The sequence below is a fragment of the Ambystoma mexicanum genome, chromosome 7p (genome assembly GCF_040938575.1).
Source record: "Ambystoma mexicanum isolate Mex_15411 chromosome 7p, UKY_AmexF1_1, whole genome shotgun sequence".
NCBI lineage: Eukaryota > Metazoa > Chordata > Amphibia > Caudata > Ambystomatidae > Ambystoma > Ambystoma mexicanum.
In genome coordinates, this window is record NC_090939.1 from 586,621,886 (window position 1) to 586,646,205 (window position 24,320).

A 24,320-nucleotide genomic window follows, 5' to 3' on the forward strand; every position below is an offset into this window, starting at 1 on the left:
GCATAACATATAATGAACACAGGACCCAACAGTGACAATGTCGGACAGTGACCAATCACTATAGCACAAGTGTCTCAATGTGACATTGCCACCACACGGCCACCTTCCATCTTGAGTGTTTCTCTGACAGCTAGAGGGGGCATGGTACCGCATACAGCATGAAGTGCATCAACAATGTAGACATGCAAGGCAATACATGAATAAGCAACATGAAAACAATATACAAACCACAATGCAGGCCAACCATGCCCTGGAGAAACCATCATGAATCCACACGCGGGGAGTATACACAGGTTGGACTTCAGACTGGCCACAGATATGACAGAAGCCCAATGCCTCTGTGTAAGTTACTGTCACACAGTACCATCCTTGCAAGCCCATGGAAAGGGGAAGCAGGAGTGGAATATGTGTCTGGACCCCAAGCCACAAACACCAACACGAGACATTTCTGTATGGGCCCAGCCGGAACACACAGTGGATGCCTTTGGCTGCCACATAAAGCAACACACTGTCACATGAATGCACAATAGACAAAAAAAGGAATTAAAAATGAAGATAGTCATGGACGACCCAGGGGCAGGGGGCACCCAGGAGGAAGGAGGTGCAAGGTGCACCTCAACACCCACATGCGTTGATGTTGAGATAAAAAAAAATCCTCCATGGCCTCAGGGTCTGCACTGCTAGGCCATAGTGAGAGATCAGTCGTCGCTGTTGTCACTCTCTGGTTGAATATCAGGAGATGTGTGTGGTAAGGGTGCCTGCCCACGCATATCCCCGGCATGCCCCTCCATGGCAGCAAACATGCGGGGTCTGGTAAGCCTGGTCCTGCAGGAAGATGGCACAGAGGTTCCCATGCAGCACCTCACATGTAGCACAGAGTTCCTCCTGCAAGGTCTCACGTGTAGCACAGAGTTCTGCCTGCAAGGCCTCACATGACAGATGGATCTCCTTACTGTTTGCATGGAGTTCAGCCGAGATGGTGCATTCCAGCTGCTCCATGCGGTGTTCCGCCCGTGTGCCCTGGCTCATCAAAAGTGTAGCCAGCGTAGTTCTGAAGGAGATGTTCTCTTCCCTCAGGGCCTACTTAAGGGCCTCTGCCTCAGCATCAATGGTTGTGCGAAGAGCCTCCAATTCAGCCCATCGATCCCTGCTGGCGGCCAACGTGTTAAGCCTGTGTGAGCGGCACGTGGACTGCTTTGCCAGCTGCTGGAGCTCCACCTGCCTTTCAGGTTGGAGAATGGAATCGGCCACACGTTCCACGCCCTGAGCCATCACCTCACATGATGCCCCCTGTTGCTGCGCAATGGCATACATGGAATTCTCCCAAACAGTGTTCCCGGGTGGTACACGGCTACCGTGTTGCCGGACAGCACACCTGTTGGGCCCAAGGAGACCTGGTCCTTGCAGCGCTGGTGCTGCCTGTGGCTCCAGAACTGCTTTTCTCCATCAATCTGCTGCCCCAGGAACAGGAGCAACTGGTGTGGAGCGTGGCCCTGCATCCGTAACCACCACAGGCGTACATAACAACCCTGACTGGCCCCTTAAGGGGTATCCCCCCACTGCAGGCGTGTTGGACAGAACAGCATCCACTGCAGAATCAATCACCTGCGACGGCATGGACTGATCAATATCCAATTTGGCATCAGAGGCAAAGAGATTCTCAGAGGTGTACCCAGAGCCAGCCCTGGACAGGATGGTCTGGAGCACCAATGGATGCTCATGGGCTACCACACCACACCCTCCACTGGTGCCTGGTTTGTGCCCTGAACCATCCACCCTCTCTGCCATCTCCTCCTCCTTTGCTCCCAGTGCCTCATCACCTGCAAATAACCAAAAGAACACATGAGCACACATGTCAACAGCATATACCTGCCTGGCATAGACCTTACACAAAAATGACAGATGCCAACAAACAGATGGCACATAGCATAGACATGGAAGAACTGTCAACCAGCCCAAGGTGGAAGTTAAATAGTACTGTCCGTGACCCATGTAAAATGCATGTCACCATACAGTATATGTAAATCACTACAACAAAAAGGACACGTGTCACAGGATGCAACAACGCTAGTGTGTTGCAATACAGTGAAGGAAGGCACATGGATACAGTAAAGCTACGTGACTTTGACATCACACAATTGAATAGGCATGTAGAAGGCTGAAACAGGGCTCAGAAGTGTGTGGGTGCAGTGCAGTACATGTGTACGGCCTCAACTATCAATAGAAACGCAAACGCAATAATGGCAATGTTGTTTCATGATGGCACTGTAAGGACAAGTGCAGTCATCATGTGCAAAGTGTTTGCAGTGGGTTGTAGGGATACAGTAACACACCCCTTCCCCTATTTGGGGAATGGCTGGGAGGCAGTGCATGGCTCAGACTGGTGGATCAGAGTACTGGGTCGTAGCAGACAGTGTGGGCAGGTGTTAATTACATCATCTCAGTCATCTGAGACTACAGCAGATGAGAGGAGGGCAGAAAGCACAACCCATGAGGAATCATCAGAAGTTCAACCAGACACGGAGAAGCCGCAACACCAGTTGCATAGAGGCAGGGAGGCTGTACCAGAGGGAGGCTTACGTTCGACACAGACTAGGACACCCAAAAAATGGCTTTGATGAGGAACTGACCCTGAGTGAGCATGAAAGGGATGACTAAATACCATGATACGGATGAAATACCGGAGATGGGGCCTCATTCCGAGGTTGGCGGTAAGGGGTTAATGGTGCCAGTAAAGGCGACCCTTCCCGTATGTCCCGCAGTAAGCCGTGGCACCAATGAAAATGCGTACTCATGGAACAGCCAGGCTACTCTGACCTCGAAAATGGGGTATGCAACACACAGGGGCAACCACAGTGGGAAAAAAGCGTGCGCGACTCACCGTCTGCCTTGGGTGAAAAAGAAAAACACATGCGCGTGTGCACGTAGGCAACTCCCGCGCCAAAATAAGAAGTGCGAACTGTAACCGTAGTGAAGATATAAATATCTCGTGTGATCCCACAAGAAGAAGAATAACACGAGTCGGTCCCCACGAAAAGCACGTACAGCGAACTGTGTCCTACGTGGACCTTTAACCCATACCGAAGGCAACGCCCGCATACGTCACGTCACTTACGCACTAATGGCCTTTCCTCGAATTCCACGCTGACACCCTGTTTTTGCACATGTGGAGTCACTCTGCATCAAGCTGGCCACGCGACAACACATGGAAGACCACGCTCCTGCCCACAAGGCCATTTTCCTGCCCCCCAATGCCCCGAGCTGCCTCCTACGAGCCATCTGCTGCTTCCAGCCCACTCAGTGTGCCTGCTGCCTACGTGCCCTGCAATTTGATGCCTGCACAGAAGCCATTGCCAGCAATCATGTTGCTGAGACCACCTCTGCTGACACAGAACACTCCAGAGTGATGAACCATTGCTCCACAGCCCAGCCCCAGGACCCAGTTGCCCACCCACATCTGCCTTGGGGGTTGCCATGTCAGACCAAGCAACATCTGGGGCTAGTGGCAACCCCCCGGCAGAGAGGCAGAGGGCTGCCAGCTTCAGTCCCAATGAAGTTGGCATTCTGGTGTAGCAAGTCCTGGGGCATTATGATGCCCTCTTCTCAACCTTGTGCCTCGACAAGGAAGGACCGAGTAGGATCTGGGCAGACATCATGGGTCCCATCAACACGCAGGGGGTAGCACCCCGCGACTACGACCACGTCCGGAAGCGCTGGGAGGACTTCAGGTCCAGGACCCTCAACAAGGTATGGCGCCTCGTCACGGCTGATGATGAAGTGGGGCGCCGGGGCCAGTTGAGAAACAACCAGATGAAGGTCCTGGAGCACATACAACCAGCACTTTACCACCAGGTCCTACAGTTGCAGTTCTGGTTGGAGTCAAGTGGTAAGTGTCCATGTGTTCTTGTACAGCGTAGTGCATGTTGAGGTGTGGCTGGAGTGTGCACCTTGGCCTTATGTCTGGCTTGCCCCATGTATGGATGTCTATGTGCAGGGCCATGACAGTGCTGCTTGTGAGTCCGGTCAAGCGTGTTCCACATCAATGGTGTCTGTGTTGCAATGCAAGATGTGCACCAGCATGTTGACAATGCACACATGTTTGCATGCCTGTGTCTGGACTTGGCCATGTTTGGGGTGTGAGGCATGGATGCTCACGTCTCCTTCATGGACATGCATGGTGTACATGTGCGTGTGTCTGAGTAGTGAGTGTGTGACTGGAAAACGCCATGGATGCAAACATGACCATCACGATGCGTGAATTGACTGATGCGGCCCAGTTGTCCATGAATGCACTGTGACGGGAGGTAGACATGGCCAGATGCATAACTGTCCGGTGCTGAGCGTGCATGTGATGTGCATGTCCCATGATGCAAGTGAGGTTCAGCCCCCCTTCTGATGTTCTGCAGTGCCTTGGACATGGATGTGAATGTCTGTTGCACATGCTATTCTTGTTTGTGCATGTGTATTGCTTGCACTGACCTGTGTGTTGCGGAGGGTGATGATGGTAATGATGTTTGACAGTGCCACTCATGTGCATTTGCTTTGTGTCTAGCAGACATTTGTTTGATGCACTGATACCTGTGTTCAATGTCTCCCTATCAACAGGGACAATGGAGGAAGAGGGCAGAGACGGCGCTGTGGAGCAACGCGGCGGGAATGCCTCCACCAGGCGGAGACGCAAGGCCCAGTCCTCATCCCAGGTTACAACATCTTCCGGGAGTGAGGAGACTGGTGCCGCGTCTGCAAGAACGGCCATAGGTGCTGAGGGGAGGCCCAAGAAGGCGAAGTTGAACGTGGGTTCCTCAGCAGCGGGTGGGACAGGTGAGCCCCCACAGGGGCAATCCGATGCAGAAGACGGCTCAGAGTCATCCAGGTTGGTGGTGGACGAGGAAGGGGAGGAGGCTTCATCAGAACAGCACATGGAGCCTGGAGGGGGTGATGCCGCAGATGCAATTGTTGCAGTCCAGGGGCAAGAGGCAGCACAGGTCACTGCGGAGGGGCCTGTGCCTAATCCTGTCCCTGATCCTGTGACTGCATCAGTGTGTACCTGCAGCCATGACTCAGTCCAGGCCCATTCGCAGGTAGAGGATGAGTCCACGTCAACTGACCTTCCTCTGCCTGCGGACCAGACAATCCGTGATAGGGTTGAGCTCGTGCTAGTCAGTGTCGCGATGCGCACAATCGTCATTCGTGATGACGTGAGTGGTTCCTGGCGGGACCATACACGTCATCAGAAAGAGGTGGTCTTTGCCTTTCTGAACCAGTTAGCACAGCTCACTTTCGTGGGTTTGCTACCTGTGCTGGGCCCTGCTGCAACCCTCTCCTCCTCTTCCTCCACTATGCACCAGTCCTCCCTGCCGTCTTCCGGCCCAGATGCCACCAGGGCACTCTGTGGACCTGTCCCAGCCACAGCGGCCAGTCTGGTGGAGATCACATCCCTGCCACAGTCGGGAGCCGGAGGTTCAGCAGAGGTGGTCACCCCAGCAACAGGACCACCAGCAATGGAAGTTGTGCAGGCACCTTCCAGTAGGGTGTTAGGGAGAATTCTCAAGAATGTGCCAATTTTCCTTACCTTTTGAGACCCCCAGCAACTTTGCTGGATTTCTAGGATTTAAATTTTTACCTGGAAAGAGTGTGAGTTTTTTGTCCCACTCTTTCATGTATTTTGATGTTTTACTTTTGTGTTCTTTGGATATGGCGTTTTAAACAACTCCATAGGCATCATTCTTTTCTTGTATGTCACACAGCACCTTCAGTGCAGTGGAACAGGGGTGTCTTTCAGACTCCCTAAGTTTTAAATACCTTCTCTGGGACTGACTACCGTCTCCCAGAGCATGTAAAGATAAATTGATGTTGCTAGTCTTTTTAAATTCATAGACCCAGCACACACTATCTTCCTACGGAGTGCTGGAGGGGTTGCCTAGCATCCCCTGTGTCTAAACACTCATGTAATAGTCAAATGTTACCCTTTCCTCTTGAAATGGCTGGTGGCAGTGGTTTTAGAACGAACTACCATGATTTTTTCCGACCGCGAACACCGGTAGCTAAAAATCGGGTCAGCTATGTTTTTCAATATGGCTCCCATGAACCCTCTGTAAAAACAGACTCCGGTCATCTTTTTTCGCTGTTTCTTTTAGGAAAGGACCTTCTTGTGTTTGGTCCCTTTGTTCGATGCCCTCTGGCAGGCTTCAGTGCTGAAGCCCTCCTCTGGTGCCTGAGTGTCTGGGGTGGACAGGATGTGAGGGAGGTGCCCGAAGCTCCCTGTGCTTAGTCTCCTAGGAGACCTGAAAGCACTCTGGCATGATTGGCTGGCTGACTGTTTGGCAAGGAAGCCACCCTGCTGGGTGAGTGACAGCTAGGCTGGAATGAATGGGAGAAAACTGTTTAAAAGCAGGTCTCTGGGACCTGGAAGGCAGAGTCGACCACTGGAACGAAAGAACCAAAGACGAGCTGAAGGAAGACGACTGCTGCAACTCCTGGACCGTTGGTTTGCCAGGTGAATCCCTACTGCAGGTCCGAATTGCCTGAAAATCCATCGACAGAGAAGCTCCTTTAAGGACGACTTCTTCCTTTGAGCTGGTGGGAACAACCAACTCGTAAGCCACCTGGACACTGTCTCCATACTGGTCGGATTTTCATCAGAGTGCTGTTGAAAACCGGATAACCAGTGAGAAGGATAGCAGTTTGTGGACTTTAAGGCGCTCAAACCTTAAAACCGACGCTTAGTCAAGCTTGTGGCCTCTTCCCTGGGCAGTGCAGGAACCTCCCAATGTCCTCCTTCTTGTCCCCATGACTGAAGCTCAGAAACAGCGAGAATGCAGGAACTGCCAGGAACAACTGCCTCAGCAACAGCTTTTCTTCATAAGGTACTGTGCAAACACTGTGTGGAAATCCTTTCTGCCGTGGTGAAAGTTTGTGAAACTTTCCCAATTTTGATTCTTGTTCGCTCCTAATCAGACATATAATTATTTTTCTGGCAAACTTCTTCTTCGAACATTGGCAAAGACTTAACCGTTTCCTAACAGAACAGTGCTATCCTATCCAAGACTCTGAACCATTGACTTTGGCCCAGGACTATTGAATTGAATTGCCAGTTGTAGTTAACTGAAATTATTTGCCCTACCTACGAAAGTAATTGTGCTTTAATTATTCTAACCTTTGTCTTTCTACCCCTTTTGAAAGTTACTGAAGTGCAATATTGCTCCCACTTCAGGGGAGCCTAACTTGTTCAGAAACCTATTGGTTGTGTACTGTAGTGTATTAGATTGTGATATTGAGCTGCTTCTTACTAGTGGAATGTTTTCCAACTGACTGTGTAAATAAATGTGTATTCTTTTACTAAGAAACCTTGAATAGTGTTTGTTTGAACTACTGTGATTGCAAGTCCTTTGTGTAACATCTTGTACTGCTCACATCCCTCTTTGAGCTATGTCTGGCTGCTCAGTGCTCAGCCACTGCTACCACATAACTGTGTAGTACGGGCTTGTATCAAAGGTGAGATTGTGCTTACACCTGTAGTCTTAATTATGTGTAGTGTTCCCAAAAGGTACTGCATGTAATTCTGCCTAACACAGGGCACGTGTACGACTGCCCCGGGGGTTGTCATCATCAGGGAGGCAGTCCTGATGGTGCAGGGACAGGGCACATTGGTAGCAGCAGGCTCAATGTAGGAGGAGTCAGGACTTGGGGCCGACGGGCAGAAGGACCAAGGAACAAGTGTGTCTTGGGTGTGGCATTGGATGGGCCAGAAAATAGATGCAGATCGGCGGTGGGCACGGAGGGCATGACTCACCATGGCCAGAGCAGAGAACTCCATGCGTCGGGCGGAGTTCCTCGAGGAGACTCGCAGGGAGTTTCAGAGGAGCATGATGGAAACCCTGCAAGCCCTCGAGGATAGAGCTGAGTCCCGCCTCCGGGATATTGACACAGAGCTTGATGATGCCCTGGCCCAGACTCTTGGTACATCAGTGAGTCGTAGGGATAGCCTGCTGCCCTTGTATATAGTTCTGTAGTGTTCGTTTGAGTTTATTTTTTTATTATTTGGAGTCCATGGACTTAACTCCACGATTTGTACATAGTTTCTTTTTTATAGGGTGTTTGGCATATCTTGTTTTGACTATTCGGATCATGGATCCTTCACCCTTGTATATAGTTGGACTTCGTTGCTTTCTTTTATTTTTATTTTCACCATGGATTAATGGTAGATACCAGTGGCTCATCGCATAACACTCAACTGAGCCAAGGAACCAGTTCTACTTTGCCAACAGGATTGTTCAACCAGCAAGCCATTGACCCATCAACCATGGGCAGGCAAGAGCCAATTTAGCCTTGAGAAAGACCCTAATGGGTCGAAACACATGTCAGCTGACCTAGTACAAATATTGATTAAATCCTGTATATGAAAAACTAGAAAAATGTCATCTACCCTATCACCGCCAGAATGACGGGGTCCAACTCTTTCATGCTAATACAAGAGATGTGGGCGACAACTCTTCCTCCCGTGAACTTGCTGCTAATCCAATTATCAAAACCTAAAACAAACCATATAGCTAAACAGTCAGTGAAGCGCATGTTGATTCAGACACTAGTGCCCACTTTCGCCTAGTCTATAAAAACAAATTGGCTGAATACTGGCCTGCACTTGCCATTCTCTTGCAACATTATGTGCTCAGTGTTTTACCTCTGCAACTTATGTGCTCTCTCCACTTGCTTTTCTGCTCTATAACACTGTTTTTCGCCTGCTTGCCTCTTCTTCTCTTTCACCACACTCAATCGCTTCTCAGTATTTTCTTCCTCTCCCTATCTTCTCCTTCTCTCCTCCTCCCCCTCCCCTCACTATATTTCTTGCACTTACTGTATCAGAAATATTGCCTGACCTAGTACAATAGTAGCTTGTTTGTTCCTCCCCCTTTCATCCCCTCCTCGCCTTTTTGTCAATCTCCAGCACTACCAGAAATGTCGTCAGGTCTAGTACGATAGTCGATTCTTTTGTTCCTCTCTTCCCACCCTCCGCCCCCTTCCCTAAGCTCCTGTCAATCTCTAGCTCAACCAGAAATGTTGTCAGGCCTAGTACGACAGACGCTTGTCTGTTCTCATCTCCTACTCCCCCTGCCCCTACCCTCCCTCTCTGCCTTACCATTGTGAAAGCTCTTGGACTGTCTGAAATGTCGCCAGGCCTAGTACGATAGTTAATTTCACATTCTTATTGTCTCAATGCCTTCTAAGAATTTCATTGAATTTTCCCCTGCTCCCTCTCTTGCCTTGAAGCGCTTTGAAACACGTGTGTATAGGCGCTATACAAATAAACTATCAATCAATCAATTACTTATTTCTCTCACAAAAGGAGTACCCATTCTTTTAGCTCGCACAGTACTGACCGAGAAATATTCGTAGTTTGTAGTTCCGTTACTGCAACTTTTTTTTTAGCAGTAATGGAATTACTGCCACATTTACTGCAGAAACATGGAAAATTATTTGTAGCTAAGCAGAAAAGAAAATCAAAAGTTAATTTTAAAATAGTCTTTTGTAACACAATGTAAGTTTACTGTACACATTACATGCAGTATGCACACACAAACACTGCCCCTACATGCACACACTACACACACACTACATGCTACACACTACAAACAAATGCACGCGTTCCCACCAATAACAAAAAGGTTATTGTTAAGGCTATGTTACACTAGGTTTTCTGCGAATTCCAAAACCAGCTGTTAATTGCGATCCCCACCTTGGTGTAAAATATGGATAACATGAATTCCAAATATAACCTCTTTACTTTGTGCATCAGTGTTCAGTTCAGCTGCTTTAGATGATCCTAAAATCAGAGCCAGACGTATTCACATTTCTAGAGATTAGTTTTCTTATGAACCCACCACAGACTATATATTTTTTAATTAAAACATGTTCAAAGCAAATTCATAAATTCACTGACCTTAAGGGTTGAGACGATAATTTGCTAATTATTTTTCTCGCGCTTACTTTTTAGAGGTCAAAGTTTGTCTAACAAATCTATTTACTAATACTAGCTCGAAAGAGCACACAAAATGTATGCAATAGTATATGATTATAAACAAAAGAGCCTCCAATGGAGCAATTTTCCCTACCCGATTAGTTTCGCATTTGGAGCGATCATTGTTGACTCTAGAAGTCCTTTCTGCACATTTCTTTTGCATCTGTGGTCCTCTTCCAAAAAAAATGTAGTTGACAAAGGCATATTCAAGTAAGGCCAAGAAGACAAATACAAAGCATCCCATGAGGTACATGTCGATGGCTTTCACATAGGGTATTTTAGGCAGAGTCTCTCGAAGATGGGTGTTGATCGTTGTCATGGTCAGCACAGTTGTAATTCCTAAGAAACAAAGCACAAATATTTCAGTTTTGAACAAATCGTAAATGATGTTCAGATAATTAAATCGAATAGATATATATTAGCAAACATTAATGATTTCACTCATTACCAGGAAACATATCTCTTCCCGTTACTATAACATTTTGTTGGGGTCCAGCATGGGACCAGGGGTTACATGTTTCAACAAATGGTCAGAAAAACGTAACTATACCTTCACAGAGAAAGACTCTGGGAATAGACCAAGAATTAATAAAAAATACTTACCAAACAACTATGAAAAACTCAACACAACATATAATTTCGGCACTAGGATACCGCCGCTAAATCACATAATCTGTATCCGAATTGTGAAAATAATGTTTGAGATGCAATGAATGGTTATTTAATTCACGGATTACAAATTAGTGACCCTTGGACTGGGATCTTTAGCTGGATGTCCGGAATGGAAAATAGAGAGATGGAACCAAACACTTAGGTCCTACAAATAGACTGTTCTCGCAGCTGGCAACTTATTGATGTCAAATAAATAACAATTCCAATCATCAGGTTTCTTTTCCCTTTCTTGTCAGACTCCTGTGACTCTTGTAGGGGTGTTAGGGAAGTCCTTTCTTTTTCCCTTCTTTAATTTATTCCTCTGGGGCAGTGATGACCGCCTTTTCTATTTGTTTCTTTTAACTCTTGGTTCAGATGTTGGAAGCCTCTATGCTACCCTCGTATCTGTTCTTCTCTGTGCTTATTGGGCCCCTCTGGCTCCCGTGGTTTCATCTGTACCACTGTCTCATTTATCTCTTGGGGTATTGGTAACCACTCTTTCCTTGTGGCTCTCTTAGTTCTTGTGGGTTCCTGTGACCCTTCTGGAGGTTGAAAATACTCGGGTTTCAGACTCTTGTAACCCTTATCTCATGCTCTCCCTCTCTCTGGGCATGTTTGATCCAGGTATGGGGTTAGGCCAATCCTTCCTTCTTTCACATTTGCTCATTCCTCGCTATGCCTCCCTCAGACCTGGGAAACCTGCGTACCTTTAGTGTTGCAGGGTTTGCTTCAGGGAGGATGTGTCTCTTCGGCAGCAGCAACGTTTTCCACGGTCTGCTGCTCCCCCGAATTGGGTACAAGCGGTTCTCTGGTTCTGCTTGTTTTGGTTTTCTCTCGCACTTGTCCTCTCATGTTGAGTGCGAGGATTTGCTGCCACCACTGTGCAGCGCAGCTCTGCCCCTCACCTACGTCCCCATAACAGGGACTCGCCTCTGCGAGTGGGTTTTTCTCCCTCCTTTGAAGGGATGTTGACCCTTAATTCTCGTTCCGCGACATCAAAGGGGTGTATTGTTTTCCGTCAGCTGTCACGCTATGGGGAGTTCAGCATTACCTTGAGCCAAACACAGAGAGGTAATGTCAGAGTTGTTTTGAGTCCAGCATATTGATGCACTCTCTCTTACTCCCATGTAGGCAGATAAAACTCTAGGTATAGGGAGTTCCCCATGCGAATGGGAGACTGTGTCCCCTGGAGGGGAGTCACTCCCAGTGAAGTCGCACTTTCCTAAACCTCTAGGCAGAGTTTTGCTTAGCAGGCTCACCTCCCTAGATTCAGTGGGCTCACTTCCCTAGATTCAAAGGGGGTGGCTCTCTTTAGGAAAGAAGGGACAAATTCCCTGGATTAATCACAAAACCCATGGGAAGGAAACAGAACATAAACGGAATGATGTGGTTCACTGAGAAAGAGGATGTGTGAATTGGGAGCACCAGAGAAAGAAGAGGATGATCAGAAGGAAACTAGGAAGAAGTCCAAAGACTTCATCAATGAGCTAAAGTGGAAGGTGGGAAAAATGTATTCTTAGACAGATGAGGTAGTGGTGAGAGCATTGAAGGAAAAATGTATCCCTGCACTGATCTGGTTCTGTAGGCTGTTATGTGTCCTGCTGTCATTAACTGGGTACCTGCGGGACAATGCTCAAATAGTCCTGTATTGTGAGGTATAGGAGAAAGATGGGATCCCTGTTTGTTGTGGCAATGGGCTTAAAATATCTTCACCAGTTGAGGTAGTACGTCAGGCGCGAGTGAATGATGAGTCTTACTACATTGGTTTGATTGCAGTGTTGATTTATTGGCATATGGTTGCCACAATCATACAGCACTTGTAGTGCCAATCACATGAAGAGTGCCGACACGTGTTTCGACCAAAGGGTCTTTGTCAAGGCGGGTGGGTAATGCTAGAATATATTCCTGTTTAAGGAGTGCTGGATAGCAACTGTAAGGCCAGCAATGCCTCTGGAAAGGAGATGCGCGGTCACAGTGATCTTTTAAAAAATCAGCGTGACCACGCATCCCAGATGCCTCGCTGGCCTTACACTTGCTATCCAACAAGGTTCCCATCTTCCTCCTGTAGTCTTAGACAGGTCGCACAGAGGAACAGGCTCAGCAAAAGTCCCCATGTCAATCATGATGAGCTGCCACTATTACAGTGACAAAAATGAGAAAGATATGAGACAGATAAAAGCAATGTAATATGAGGGGGTAGATATCTTCAAGGATCTCTCTACTTTGACCCTTAATAAAAGGAGTTATTGCCTGGCTCTCCTAGCATAACATTTGCTAGAGATTATGATATCCTTTCTACTGATATTCAAGCATGGAGGCCGAAAGATGATATATAGATCAGCTGGAGGAGGTAGAGCATGCACTATGGAAGCTTACAAGTGGAAAGGAACAAACTGTAAAATGGAACATGGGAGGCATACAGTTTTATCGTAAACCAAACAAACAAAAGGGGAACTAAAATGAAAATATTTAGGGCAATTAAGTTCAACAAACTGAACACACACTCCCCATTGAAAGGCTCATGGAGTTGTGTGGTAGACCTCCAGACAACCAGACCCAGAGTAAATGCAACCCTCTAAGGAAAAAAGCTCAGCTCAGCTTTTGCGAGGATAACAGCATTTTTTTACTTCCAAAAGAAAGACTACGTGTCAGTAGGAGCATTCACACCCTACTGCTACGGAGCGCACTGACCAGATCAAAGCAAACATCACTTCGTAAAGCATAACACCGTCACTTATGATGAAAGCAGTTACAGTGTTGTGTCTTCATTACTATTGGTGAAGCCCCTATATACAAACAGTAGAGCACTCAGAGATCTTCCAATGATTGGCTGGTGTAGCGTGTATCAGTCTTTTTCCGCGTAGATCTTGGCAACAATATGTTCACACACTAGCAACTCAATTGGTTCCTTAGATGAATAGACTGTCTTTTCATGGTTAGCCCATGTGATGTGCACTTGGTAATTAGACATGAGCGCCGTGGATACTCTCGAGTTCAAGATAGTCCCCAAGGAATGTGAGAAGCTTAGCCCAATCTTAGATGCTCTGGCGCCCCGCCATGTCTTCCCATCACTGGCCTAGATGTGTTCCTTTCACCCCACGCACGTCACAGTACAAATCACTGGATAGGGCCTTTGGACTCCCCCCACATGCCCTGGCACCAACCCCCACCCTGGTGGCTTGGTGTCAGCACACAAATCAATCATCAGTTGAGGGATTTAGCGCTTGAGATAGGAGCCTCTGGTTGTTCAAAGTAGCAGGGTTTGGGGATTTAGGACTTGGGTGCTCTAAATCTGGGACCCATGTTTGGCAGCTTTAGACCTCTGCCCTGCTTCCTGTGAGATCGTCCGTCAAAGTCAGGTGCTCCCCTCCCTGAGCTCCGCTATCCACATTCCTTTCCACTTACATGGGCCTGCAGTACACACAATAGATGGTTGTATCTTGTGGGCAAAATTACCATCTATTTCCAGGACTAGATGGGGGATGGGGATGGAAGCGTGTGCTGTGAATGTGTACCTCTGCCCATGTTCTGGTAGTACTGCATACTTCTCATGTTAGGCCTAGATCCCTAAAATGGTGGCGGTTCAGTATAGATTTGTCTGAGGGCATCCTCCCATATTAAACCCTTACACCTATTCTAACATCTCCTGCATGCCTCTCCACCCTCCCCCCGCTACCTTCTGTTAATTATTGTAATTCCATTTAGTGCATAATCCTTAGTCGAACCCGCTTGGGGGAGAGTGGGAGTTGGACCTTCATCCCAACATCCCCCCCTTAGTTACTCCTACATTAACTAGCCCTGTTGCCATATACTGCGCTTCCTCATACCTCCACGTCACCTCCTTTGGTTCCCACACTCTACAAACCTCTCTCAAACTTTCCCTGCCTGGGCTTATTGTTCTGGAGTACATGTCATGTAAAAGTATCCCCCATACCCAGATAAATCTACCCAGTGTTCGGTGTACTTTTCAGGATCTGGTGGATGTGTTGTTACAGTCCCCGGGGTATCTATGGCTCTTTCTATTCATACAAATCTGCGCTTTGTGAGATTCTCTGTATTTGCCCATCTTTTGTAAAGTGAGATGCAATATTTACCCCAATTGTTACCATCATCACTGCGCTATACAGAGTCCTTGCACAATACTGACCGATTAGCTGGCTAGTGCAGAACATCACCAACAGGAGGACTGTGATGGGGACCAATATCTTCACCAGCATTCCCATCCACGATGGGGCCCAAGAGAACAGGTAATCGAACCAGACATCTTCCTCCATTCCACCTTCACTTTGCATGTTTTTCTTCGGCGTGTGTAGGGCCCCTATAATGTTCGTCATGGACCCATTGTCTGAGTCATTTGGGGGTAGTACGTACAGCCAGATGACCCTATTTTATTGCACACCCCTCCTTTCATCGCTGTGAGGAGTGCCAGAATGTATCTGCTCTGGAGGGTTATCAACCTGATCGCTCTCAACTAGCGCTTGATGGCGCTGTGTCCTTGCTCTGTATCATTAGCCAACTGGATCACTTCCCATCTCACGATCTGCAGTCATTCTACTTCAGCCTTATTATACAATCTGTATAAGTCTAGCATCTCATTCAGTAGCTCACAAGAGCCTTCAGACAGGTATTTGGACCGTCTCTTTTGTTGGCTGAGAGCACATTTCCTTATTGTTGCTGGCTGGGTCGGGTATGGCTGGTACCAGTCGCGTGTTGCTTTCTCTTGGCCTCTCAGAGAGATGCGCTTCTGCAACCACTAGGATTGGAGAGTGCAGAGTGGCGAACATATGCCGCTCCATGATGGTGGGAGGTGCAGGAACGTTTGCTGGTTGTACACCCAGTACGTGTCCATCAGTGCTGCAGTATCCTTCTTGAGATCTGGGATGTAGAGAGTCTTGTTGCGCATAGCGTTGCTTACCACATGGATGATTTGTGAGAAACCTGAGAGTAGTCTCTCATCTACTCCCCCGGGATCTTCTGTTCAGGTGGCCAGGGAAGGGCCATCGCTTTTGGATCCCGACCCTGGGGTAGGGGGGACAAGCGAGGGAGGACTACCTGAGTGAAGGGTCTTTGGGGATTGGAGAGTGGGTACCTGATGGTGAGCCATGGTATCCCCCTTTCCTGACAATGACCTACCTTAACCCTACCTTCCTTTAGCCTTTATGGGCTATTATCAGTCTTATTTCCTTGACCCTTACAAAAACCACTTTAGTAATAAGAAGAAGAGGCAACTAGGAGTAATGCAGATTGCCCATCGCAACACTCACTTTGCCGGCAAGAAACCCGGAGGACTTGTGGAACCCAGACTTCTCAGTGTGGAACTGACAGCAGGAGCTGCAGGTGAGTTCAGATCCCCGTGGATGCGGTCCGCGTGTGAATGCCAGTGAAGGAGGTGCTGATGAAAGTGAGAATGAGAGAGAGAGAAACCGTGCAGTGAGCAAGTGAGGCTTGCCTCCGTGAACATACCCGCTTCCCGAGAGAGAGAGCAAAAGAAGGAAGCCGCGGGAGCCCCAGGAATCAGATACCAAGTAAACAGGAGGGTCGGAGGAGCACTCCAAAGGTCCGGAAGCTGCTAACAAACTTCAGTGAGTAACAAACTGTAATGCAATACTGAAAAAGCATATATCAAATGCAGCAGTAATGGAAACAATGTATTGAACAAAATAATACTGAATTAGCATTTATTGAATACCTAACTAATCAGAAGCAATACATTGAAAGTGATACAGCAACTTTCAATAATGAGTCACCATTAAGAAACCTGAATGAATGTCAGAAAGAGTCAGAAAGAGTCTGAGACTTTGACTTTAAGGTTGAATTTGGCGAATAGCTTGGCAAGAAGGGTTGAAGGAGCACACATAAGTGAAATTGACTCCTGTTACTTTCTTGCTAAATTAACCCCTCAAGAAATATTTGAACTTGTAAACCACTGAACATCAGCAGGGGGAAACCTATGGTTGCTTGACCTGTGATGGGTGGACCATGCGGTCTGACAACTGCGCCTAGACCATTGGGTTTCTATTTGTCAACTTTGTTAACATCAAACACCAAGTTACAAGCAAGGCAATTCGCTTTTGATTGTGTGACCTGTGATGGGTGGAAGGTGCGGTCCGACAACTGTGCCTAGACCAGAGGCCACAAAAGAGTTGACAAGTCTTGAGAGGTGTGATAATAAACAAAGGAGGGGTCAAACGGACCCTATGTTTTTTTTGAAAACTTGTGAAGCAACTATTATGAAATTGACTCTTGGGGAAGGGAACCCTGAGAGGTAAAGCCTGGAGAAACTTTGTTTTGGGAAGGGAGTCCCCAGACAACAGTGTTGTTCTATTGCATTTGATACTGGGGAAAGGGAAACCCCTAAATCTTCGTTTTGATGTGAGCTGTGACATTTACGAGTCTACAAAAGATAACTTCAGAGTTGGTGCAGTCCTGGTTGAAAGGGAGCCATATCGGAACTGTGTTAAAAGGTAACTTTAATTTCATGGAAATCTGAATGAACATTCTTTACACATTTTTGGCTTTGTAACATTTATTTTGGTTGAGAATATTTCCCCACTGGTTTTGTTATAGTTGTGAGGACAGCATGGGGTTTTGACAAAGACAGAGTTTTGCTTTTGGACTTGCTGACACAGACTTTATTTAGTTAGGTACAAATCCCACCATAGTACAGGGTTATTTAGGCGTTACACCATCCTGAATCTTAATAAAGTTGTGTTGGGAAGGAGCTAGTGCTTTTCTTCTTACCCAAGCACTTTAGAATTAGGCAGGAATTCTGTTAACTGTTTTCTAAGCACTACAAGGGTCCAGAGGGGAGCAGGGTCACTAAATGAAGATAGTAAAGGTGCAAATAACTATTTAGTTGAATGAATTTGTAATAAATGTTAAATTGTAGTTTAAAATCTCGAAGCTCAGTGAATGCAGCCTGTGCTAAAAATAGACTACAGGCATTGCGTCACCGAGGCTAAGGCTGGCAGAGAGCACGAGGTAACTCAGCAGCTGTTGGCTGTCTGTCAAAAGCCCATGCATTCTAAAATGGGACTCTACATGTTCAATGCACAACATACAGAGTACTATGGAAAACAGGGTTTATAGGAGAATTACTGGACCAGATAAAATACAATTATATTGAGTGGAGTGTGGAGAGTATGGCAGGAAGGTATGTTTATATATAACTGTTTATAATATAGAAAATTATGCTAAACAAGAGCTACACTGTATTTTTGCATAGGCTAGCATTATGTTAAGTAGCCAGTCCCAAAAGGAACCCCGGCCATGCAAGAAGGGAGACTGCAGAATCCCTTGTAAGGCAAGAAGAACAATTTTGGATGAGCTAAGCCAGTATCCAGTGACCAAGTTGAACAGTATATAAAGGTGCCTGCTTGGCATTAGTCTACAGGAGCCAGTTACGGAAGACACAATGCTGGTCGGGGGGACAGAGTCCTCTAGCCTCCATCCTCATCTTTATACAGATTAAATTGTTATCCTTGCAAAATGACTCTTGGCCTTAATTCCCTAGAGGGGTGCATTTACTCTGGTGTGAGCATGATTAGAGGTACCTATATTTTAGGGGTAGCCCTGTAAGTTTGGCTACCTTTCAGTGGGGAACCCGACATGACCTCAGTGTTCCCCCGCACTTTGTGAAGCCTAATCCTAGTCACCAGGAAAAGAGCCACGCTCAACTATAGAGATCGGTACTCTTAATCAAAAACCCCCATGTATGTATGCTGACTGAAGCAGGGCGTGGCTCCAGACAGACAGGCCAACATGGGGACTTCGTAATGGAGGAAAAACTCAAGTGAACAATGCTCACGTGAGTATACTCTTGCAAGTGATAACAAAATGGGAACATTTATGTATAATACAGTGATGTGAATGATAGTATCATGATGTGAACAAAACATTTGGTGATGTGAATATTTGGTGATGTGAATGATGTACGAGGTCAATGGAATAGATGGAATAGGGATTTTGGTGATGTATTATGAAATAGGACTTTTGGTGATGTATTATGGAATAGGACTTTTGATGGTAAGAAATAGATTGGATAGGATAGATTGGATAGGGTTTCAGGTGATGTGTTAAGAAGTAGATTCGATACGAGGTGGGTCATGTATTGAAATTGTCAAGCATTTTTGTTTTTCTACTTTTTATAATGGAAGAAGGGAACCTCAGCTTATAAGGACTGGGATCTAAGGGATCCTCAGCCATAATAGGTTGAGAAGGTAGTACCACGCATTATTCTTTTATGACGATAAAAGCAATGGGATCCCCAGCATATTATAAAATGCTTGGAAGGTGGTATTACAAAAGTAGTGGCTCGGCATATAGGAATGGGCCTGGATTTTAGTCAATTATTTTTTATATTTTCTCTTGTTTTCTTTTGTGGTAAAAAAGGAAGGTGGGTGAGTCGCGGTGTGTGTTTGTATGTGTGAAATCAAAATGGAAAAAGTGTAAGGTGGTGGGAAAAAAGTGGGTAAAACTGTATTTTTGAGTAAAAAACTGAAGCATGCATAGCAATAGGGCTTAAGTGAAGCATTAGGGACACACCCAACATTATGGAGGAGGAACCTCCAATAAAACACATGCATAGGGTTCTGCCACTGTATTGTTAAAGAATAAATGAACAATGGATAGTAGAAACAGAGGAAGGGGGGTGTCCTGCTCCTGGCCAGAGTAGGGCTCCCGTAACAGAAACATGCTAGAAAAAATGTCAATCTTTGTAGCAGCAAAATATGAAGGGAACAAGTCCTAAAAAAAGAAAAGAGATTTAGATCTCTGGCAATTAGTTGAGGTTATGGAAGATCAGGAAGGTGCAAAAGAGATCCAATGGGGATATACCCTGTAACGCCTAAACCTGCAGTAGGGTATACAAACCCAGTCTATAAACCTCCAGTAGTAGAGAGAGTGTCATCAGGATTATCAGGATTAGCAACTAGGGGGGGGACTCAAGAGCTTTTGCACCTCCATATAACCCATCCACAAGCGATAATATTCCCGTAGTATTGGTGTCCCCAGAGGGTCCACAAGTAGACATAGACAATGAGTTAAGAGCATTGCAGGAAAGGTTGGTCAGGTTACAAGAACCTGAAGTAGTATTACCACCAGAAATAAGGGTACTGTTGCAGAAAACAGGGGATTGGAAGTCAGGAGATTTTTGGTTTAAGTCTAACCCCGGGGCAATAAGAAATGTTTGTGTTGAAAAAGATGATGGGCAGAGGGTTCCATGTAATAATGTTGCCACAAAAATCACGCCATGCAAAAATATCGCAGAAAAATTGCCATTTTTTGTGGAGTCGTTATTGCATGGAACATGCGGAGGACACCCCCGCAACCCCCAAATTATTATTTATTTATTTTTTATTTTTTGCCCCTGTCCCCATATATATGGTCACCCATATAATATCGCTGCAACCTTTTCCCGGCGATATTATTTACGGCGACCATATATATGGGGATAATATTACCGGGCAGAGGATATGGACGGTCCTGGGACAAGAAGTTGAACAAGCAAGGGATAATGGAGGGGAAGATCAAGGTGTTAGAAATAATGAAGAGGCAGAGCAAGAAGGAGATCAAGGAGAAGAGATGGCAAGAAACCCGTCCCTACCACAAGAGGCAGTGAGGAGGGACAGACTAAGAAATAGACCAGATTTAATCATGGTAGTTCAAGATCAGAAGAATACTAAAGGGGTAGAAGATAAACATAGATATGCAGATGCCTCTTGTACATAAGTAGGGATAACGCAGTATGTGCCATGGCCTCAAATGGACACAATATAATTTGATTAAAGCTCTCCCCCAGCTTATAGCCAGAGCTAGTAAATTGATCTATGAATTTGAAAAACAAACAGCAGGGGTAGCCTTAGCACTAGGAGATTTTAAGAGTTTACTGGTCGCCATAGTTTGGGACCAGGCTGGGGACATATGGGCAAGGGCGGGGTACTATGGGGTAAGTCTTGCGGATAATGAACATGATGGATCTGCCTTTGATGAGGTAAGGGCAAGGGTAGGGCTCCCCTACGAAGGATGTACCCAGATACCCCTGACTTACATTCTTTAATGCAGTGCACAACGGGTGATGATGAGGACCCAGTTAGGTTTATTCTTTACTCACAGGAAATGTGTAGAGTTGAAACAGTACCATTTTTCTATTTTATTGTAATGAGGGGACTACCAAATGAGGTCCATAAGGTGCTGGATACAATTGTGGGAATTGAAGCCAAAGGGTGGGCAGAGATACAAAGTATAATAGTCCACAATTGTAAGAGAATCAAGGAGCGGGACAGGGAGACAGCCCAGAAGTGGAAAACGGACGAGGCAATACTAGTGGAAAAGAAACTAAGTAAGGTTGTCGTCCAAGCACCAGTGACAGCAACGGCTCAGAGGGAAAGGACAGGAGACACTCAACAAATTGGGAATGCCACAATTGCGGCACTAAGGGGTGAAGAAGGACAGGGACAATGGGGTGGGAGGGGACAGTACCCCAACCCACAGTGGCAGTATGAAGGAGCACCAAGGGGAAGAGGAGGATTTCGAGGAGCAAGAGCAGGAGGCTTTGGAAGGATAGGTCCTTGGGGAGGAGGATTGGGAACATCACAGTGCTGGTATTGCGGGAAATGGGAGCATTTCGCAAGGGAGTGCAGGAAACAGGCCTGGGATGAGATTTAATTATGGGCCATCACCTCCACGGCAGGGATTCCAAGGGCCTCAAGGAAAGAGACAACAGAAATTTAGCGAGGGGATCAAAATCAGTTCCCTTATGGGACTGACAGGCAAGGGCAATGTAGGCAACAACTACAGCAGGGTGAGGGAACACAGTTTAACAGCATGGCAGGGGAAACAGGGACCCTATTCCAAGGAGTTGCAATGGCGGGTGCGGCCCTTTTCGATTCCCCTGTACAAATACATATTCTGATTAGGACAGCCCAGAGAAAGCACTGGCATGTCCAATCCTATTGATAACCGCACATCCTGAAGAGGTGCACTTGGTGGAGGAGGACATAGGAAACAGGCAATTTATATTTATGGTAGATTCAGGTGCAACCAAATCATGCATCATGGAGGAAAACTTTCCATTATCAGGTAAAACTCTTTACATGCAAGGATTCTCTGGGGCTTTTTCAACAGTTTCATACAGTGAGGAGCTGAATATAAAAGTGGGAGGGGAGGTAGTACGAGCCCCTTGTTATATTCAGAGTGTTCCCCTGTGAACCTGTTGGGTAGGGATCTGCTCAGTACACTAAATGTAACTATATAATTCACAGATCAAGGGATAGTGTGTCCCACTCCAGGAATGTGTGTAGCTCAATCAATAGTAATAATCAATGCAATAGTAAGGGAGTCAGTAGTACATGTGGTTCCTGTGGTCCTAGATATATTTATTTTTATGGTATTAAGGTATTAGTGCCTCAAATTGGGACAAAATGTTGGCAAGTGCCTACAGATTTTATTTGGTGGCAGGGACAATATTGTCATTGGATTTACAAGGACTAGTAGTGTCAGACAAAAAAGTGGTCCTGATTGGAACAGACCAGGATGGGTGCGAGTGGTGCACAGTACTATGTGTAAATCCGACAGTGTAATTAAAGAAAATGACTGATGAGGAGTTATTTGAAGACAGTGAACAAAATCTGGAAATTATTTTGGAAAGCTGCATCCCCTGTGATATCATGGTGCAGTATAGGAAGGCACAGTGCCCCTGATGCAGTGGTGCCCCATTTCTTTTTTTTTTAGGAGGACTCGCGATATATGCCAGCATAGTTATGGACTGTTAATCCACATGATGGTGGTTTACTGAGAGATGTGACCCCAGTACAGATTACATCAGTACAGATTACATTGAAGTCAGGTGCTTAGCACATTCATCCAATGTGTGGATGATTGGTTGGTATGTAGTGAAAATGAACATCAGTGCAGGAGGGATTCTGCTGTGTTATTGTAATTGCTGGCTCACAAAGGGTACAAGGCAGACAAATAGAAGCTACAATACTGCCAGGAGGAGGAACTATACTTGGGACAACTCATTTTTTGTAAACAGGTAAAAATATAATCTGATAGGGTGGCTGCACGTGCTACCCCCAGGCCCAGTACTGTGAAGGAAATGTATCTGTTTTTTGGGCTTATGTAATTATTGTAGGGCATGGATCCTAGACTACGCAGTCTACACAGGGCCACTGTTACAAAGTCTCAGGGAAGGACAGAGGACTTAAATGTACATTTTAATGGACTGACAATATGACTAGACAATTTGAGGACTTCAGCAATTTGCACTGCCCCTGTTTAAGCAACCCTGGATTATATAAAGGAGTTTTATTTATTTTCCCACTCTGATGAACGTCTCAGGCATTGATGGAAGGAAAGATATTATATGTTGATGGGTTATAAATAATTGACCAGGGGACGGGACGGAAGCACACAGGAGCGGTAGTGGCATGTGGTAAAGGGGGGAGAAATAGTGACCACCCCTGTAAAAAGCAAGACCATAGTTCCATACACAGCATTACCCATATTACAACTGGACCATTATTATCTGAGGAACTGATCAGCCCCAGGTTTAAAGGTCCATATGAGGTGGTGTTCCGTACTCCTCTTGCTGTCCGTATGAAGGAGTTAGATACTGGGTGCATCTCTCGAATGTCCGAAGAGCACCTGAGACAAGGAAAAGTTTAGTAAGGGCATAGCCAAAGAAGAGACTTTTGAGGATCCATGCCAGGGTGGTGTGCAGTAAAAATATAACAAAACCCCCAGGGAGACCCATTGTCTCCGGATGTAGATCCATCCTTGAACCAATTTGTAAATTTATAGACCATTTTTTGAAGCCATTGAGTCAGACCACAAGGACGTATCTGAGGGATACTATGTCCACCATTAATAAATTCGAGAACTTTCCGTTCAACAATACTACAGATGTACTGGTGACGATGGATATTGCTGCACTATATTCCAGCATCCCACATGAAGCAGCAATCAAATGTATAAGGAACCATCTTACCCACCACTTGACAGACAAAAGGGTCCCAGTGAATTTCATCACTGAACTACTGGACTTGGCTCTTACAAAAAACGACTTTACATTCAATGATGATTTCTTCATACAGACTAACGGGACGGCCATGGGGGCTGCCTTTCCCCTAGCCTTGCGGTCATCTTTATGGCCAACTTTGAAGAAAAATATGTGTTTACACAACAGAACCCATACTTGAGCCATATCTCAGATTGGTTCAGGTATATAAATGATATCATCTTTATCTGACATGGAGAAATGAACACACTTAATAACTTTCATGAATGGTTGAACCTTCAAATGGTGGAAATTCAATTTACCATGAATTGCAGTACGGAAAGTATCAACTTCCTGGATCTTAAAATAGAAGCAAATGAGGATAGACTTTCCTGCAATCTATTTAGAAAGAAGACTGATCGCAATACTCTATTGCATTACAGTAGTAATCATCACAGAAATGTACGGAACAAATTGCTCTATGGACAATTTCTTAGGGTACGACGGAACTGTACGGAAACGGGACAGTTTAAAGAACATGCAGCAGAGCTGGAACAGAGATTGAGGGCAAGGGGATAGCCCGAGAAATTGATAAGGAATACCAACAAAAGAGCACTGTACATCCCACGAGATGCCCTCCTTACTCCCAAAAACAGG

The 24,320-nt window shown here is 46.0% G+C and overlaps 1 protein-coding gene across 3 annotated transcripts in view; it reads right to left on the reverse strand.

Annotated features, from left to right (window-relative positions):
• The window catches only part of GABRB3 (gamma-aminobutyric acid type A receptor subunit beta3), a 1,350,469-nt gene that overhangs the window by 135,825 nt on the left and 1,190,324 nt on the right, over positions 1–24,320 (reverse strand). For all 3 annotated transcript variants that reach the window (XM_069636590.1, XM_069636591.1, XM_069636592.1), the window contains one exon: positions 10,110–10,354. In XM_069636590.1, coding sequence (XP_069492691.1) covers positions 10,110–10,354 — 245 coding nt within the window. The remainder of the gene's footprint in view (positions 1–10,109; positions 10,355–24,320) is intronic.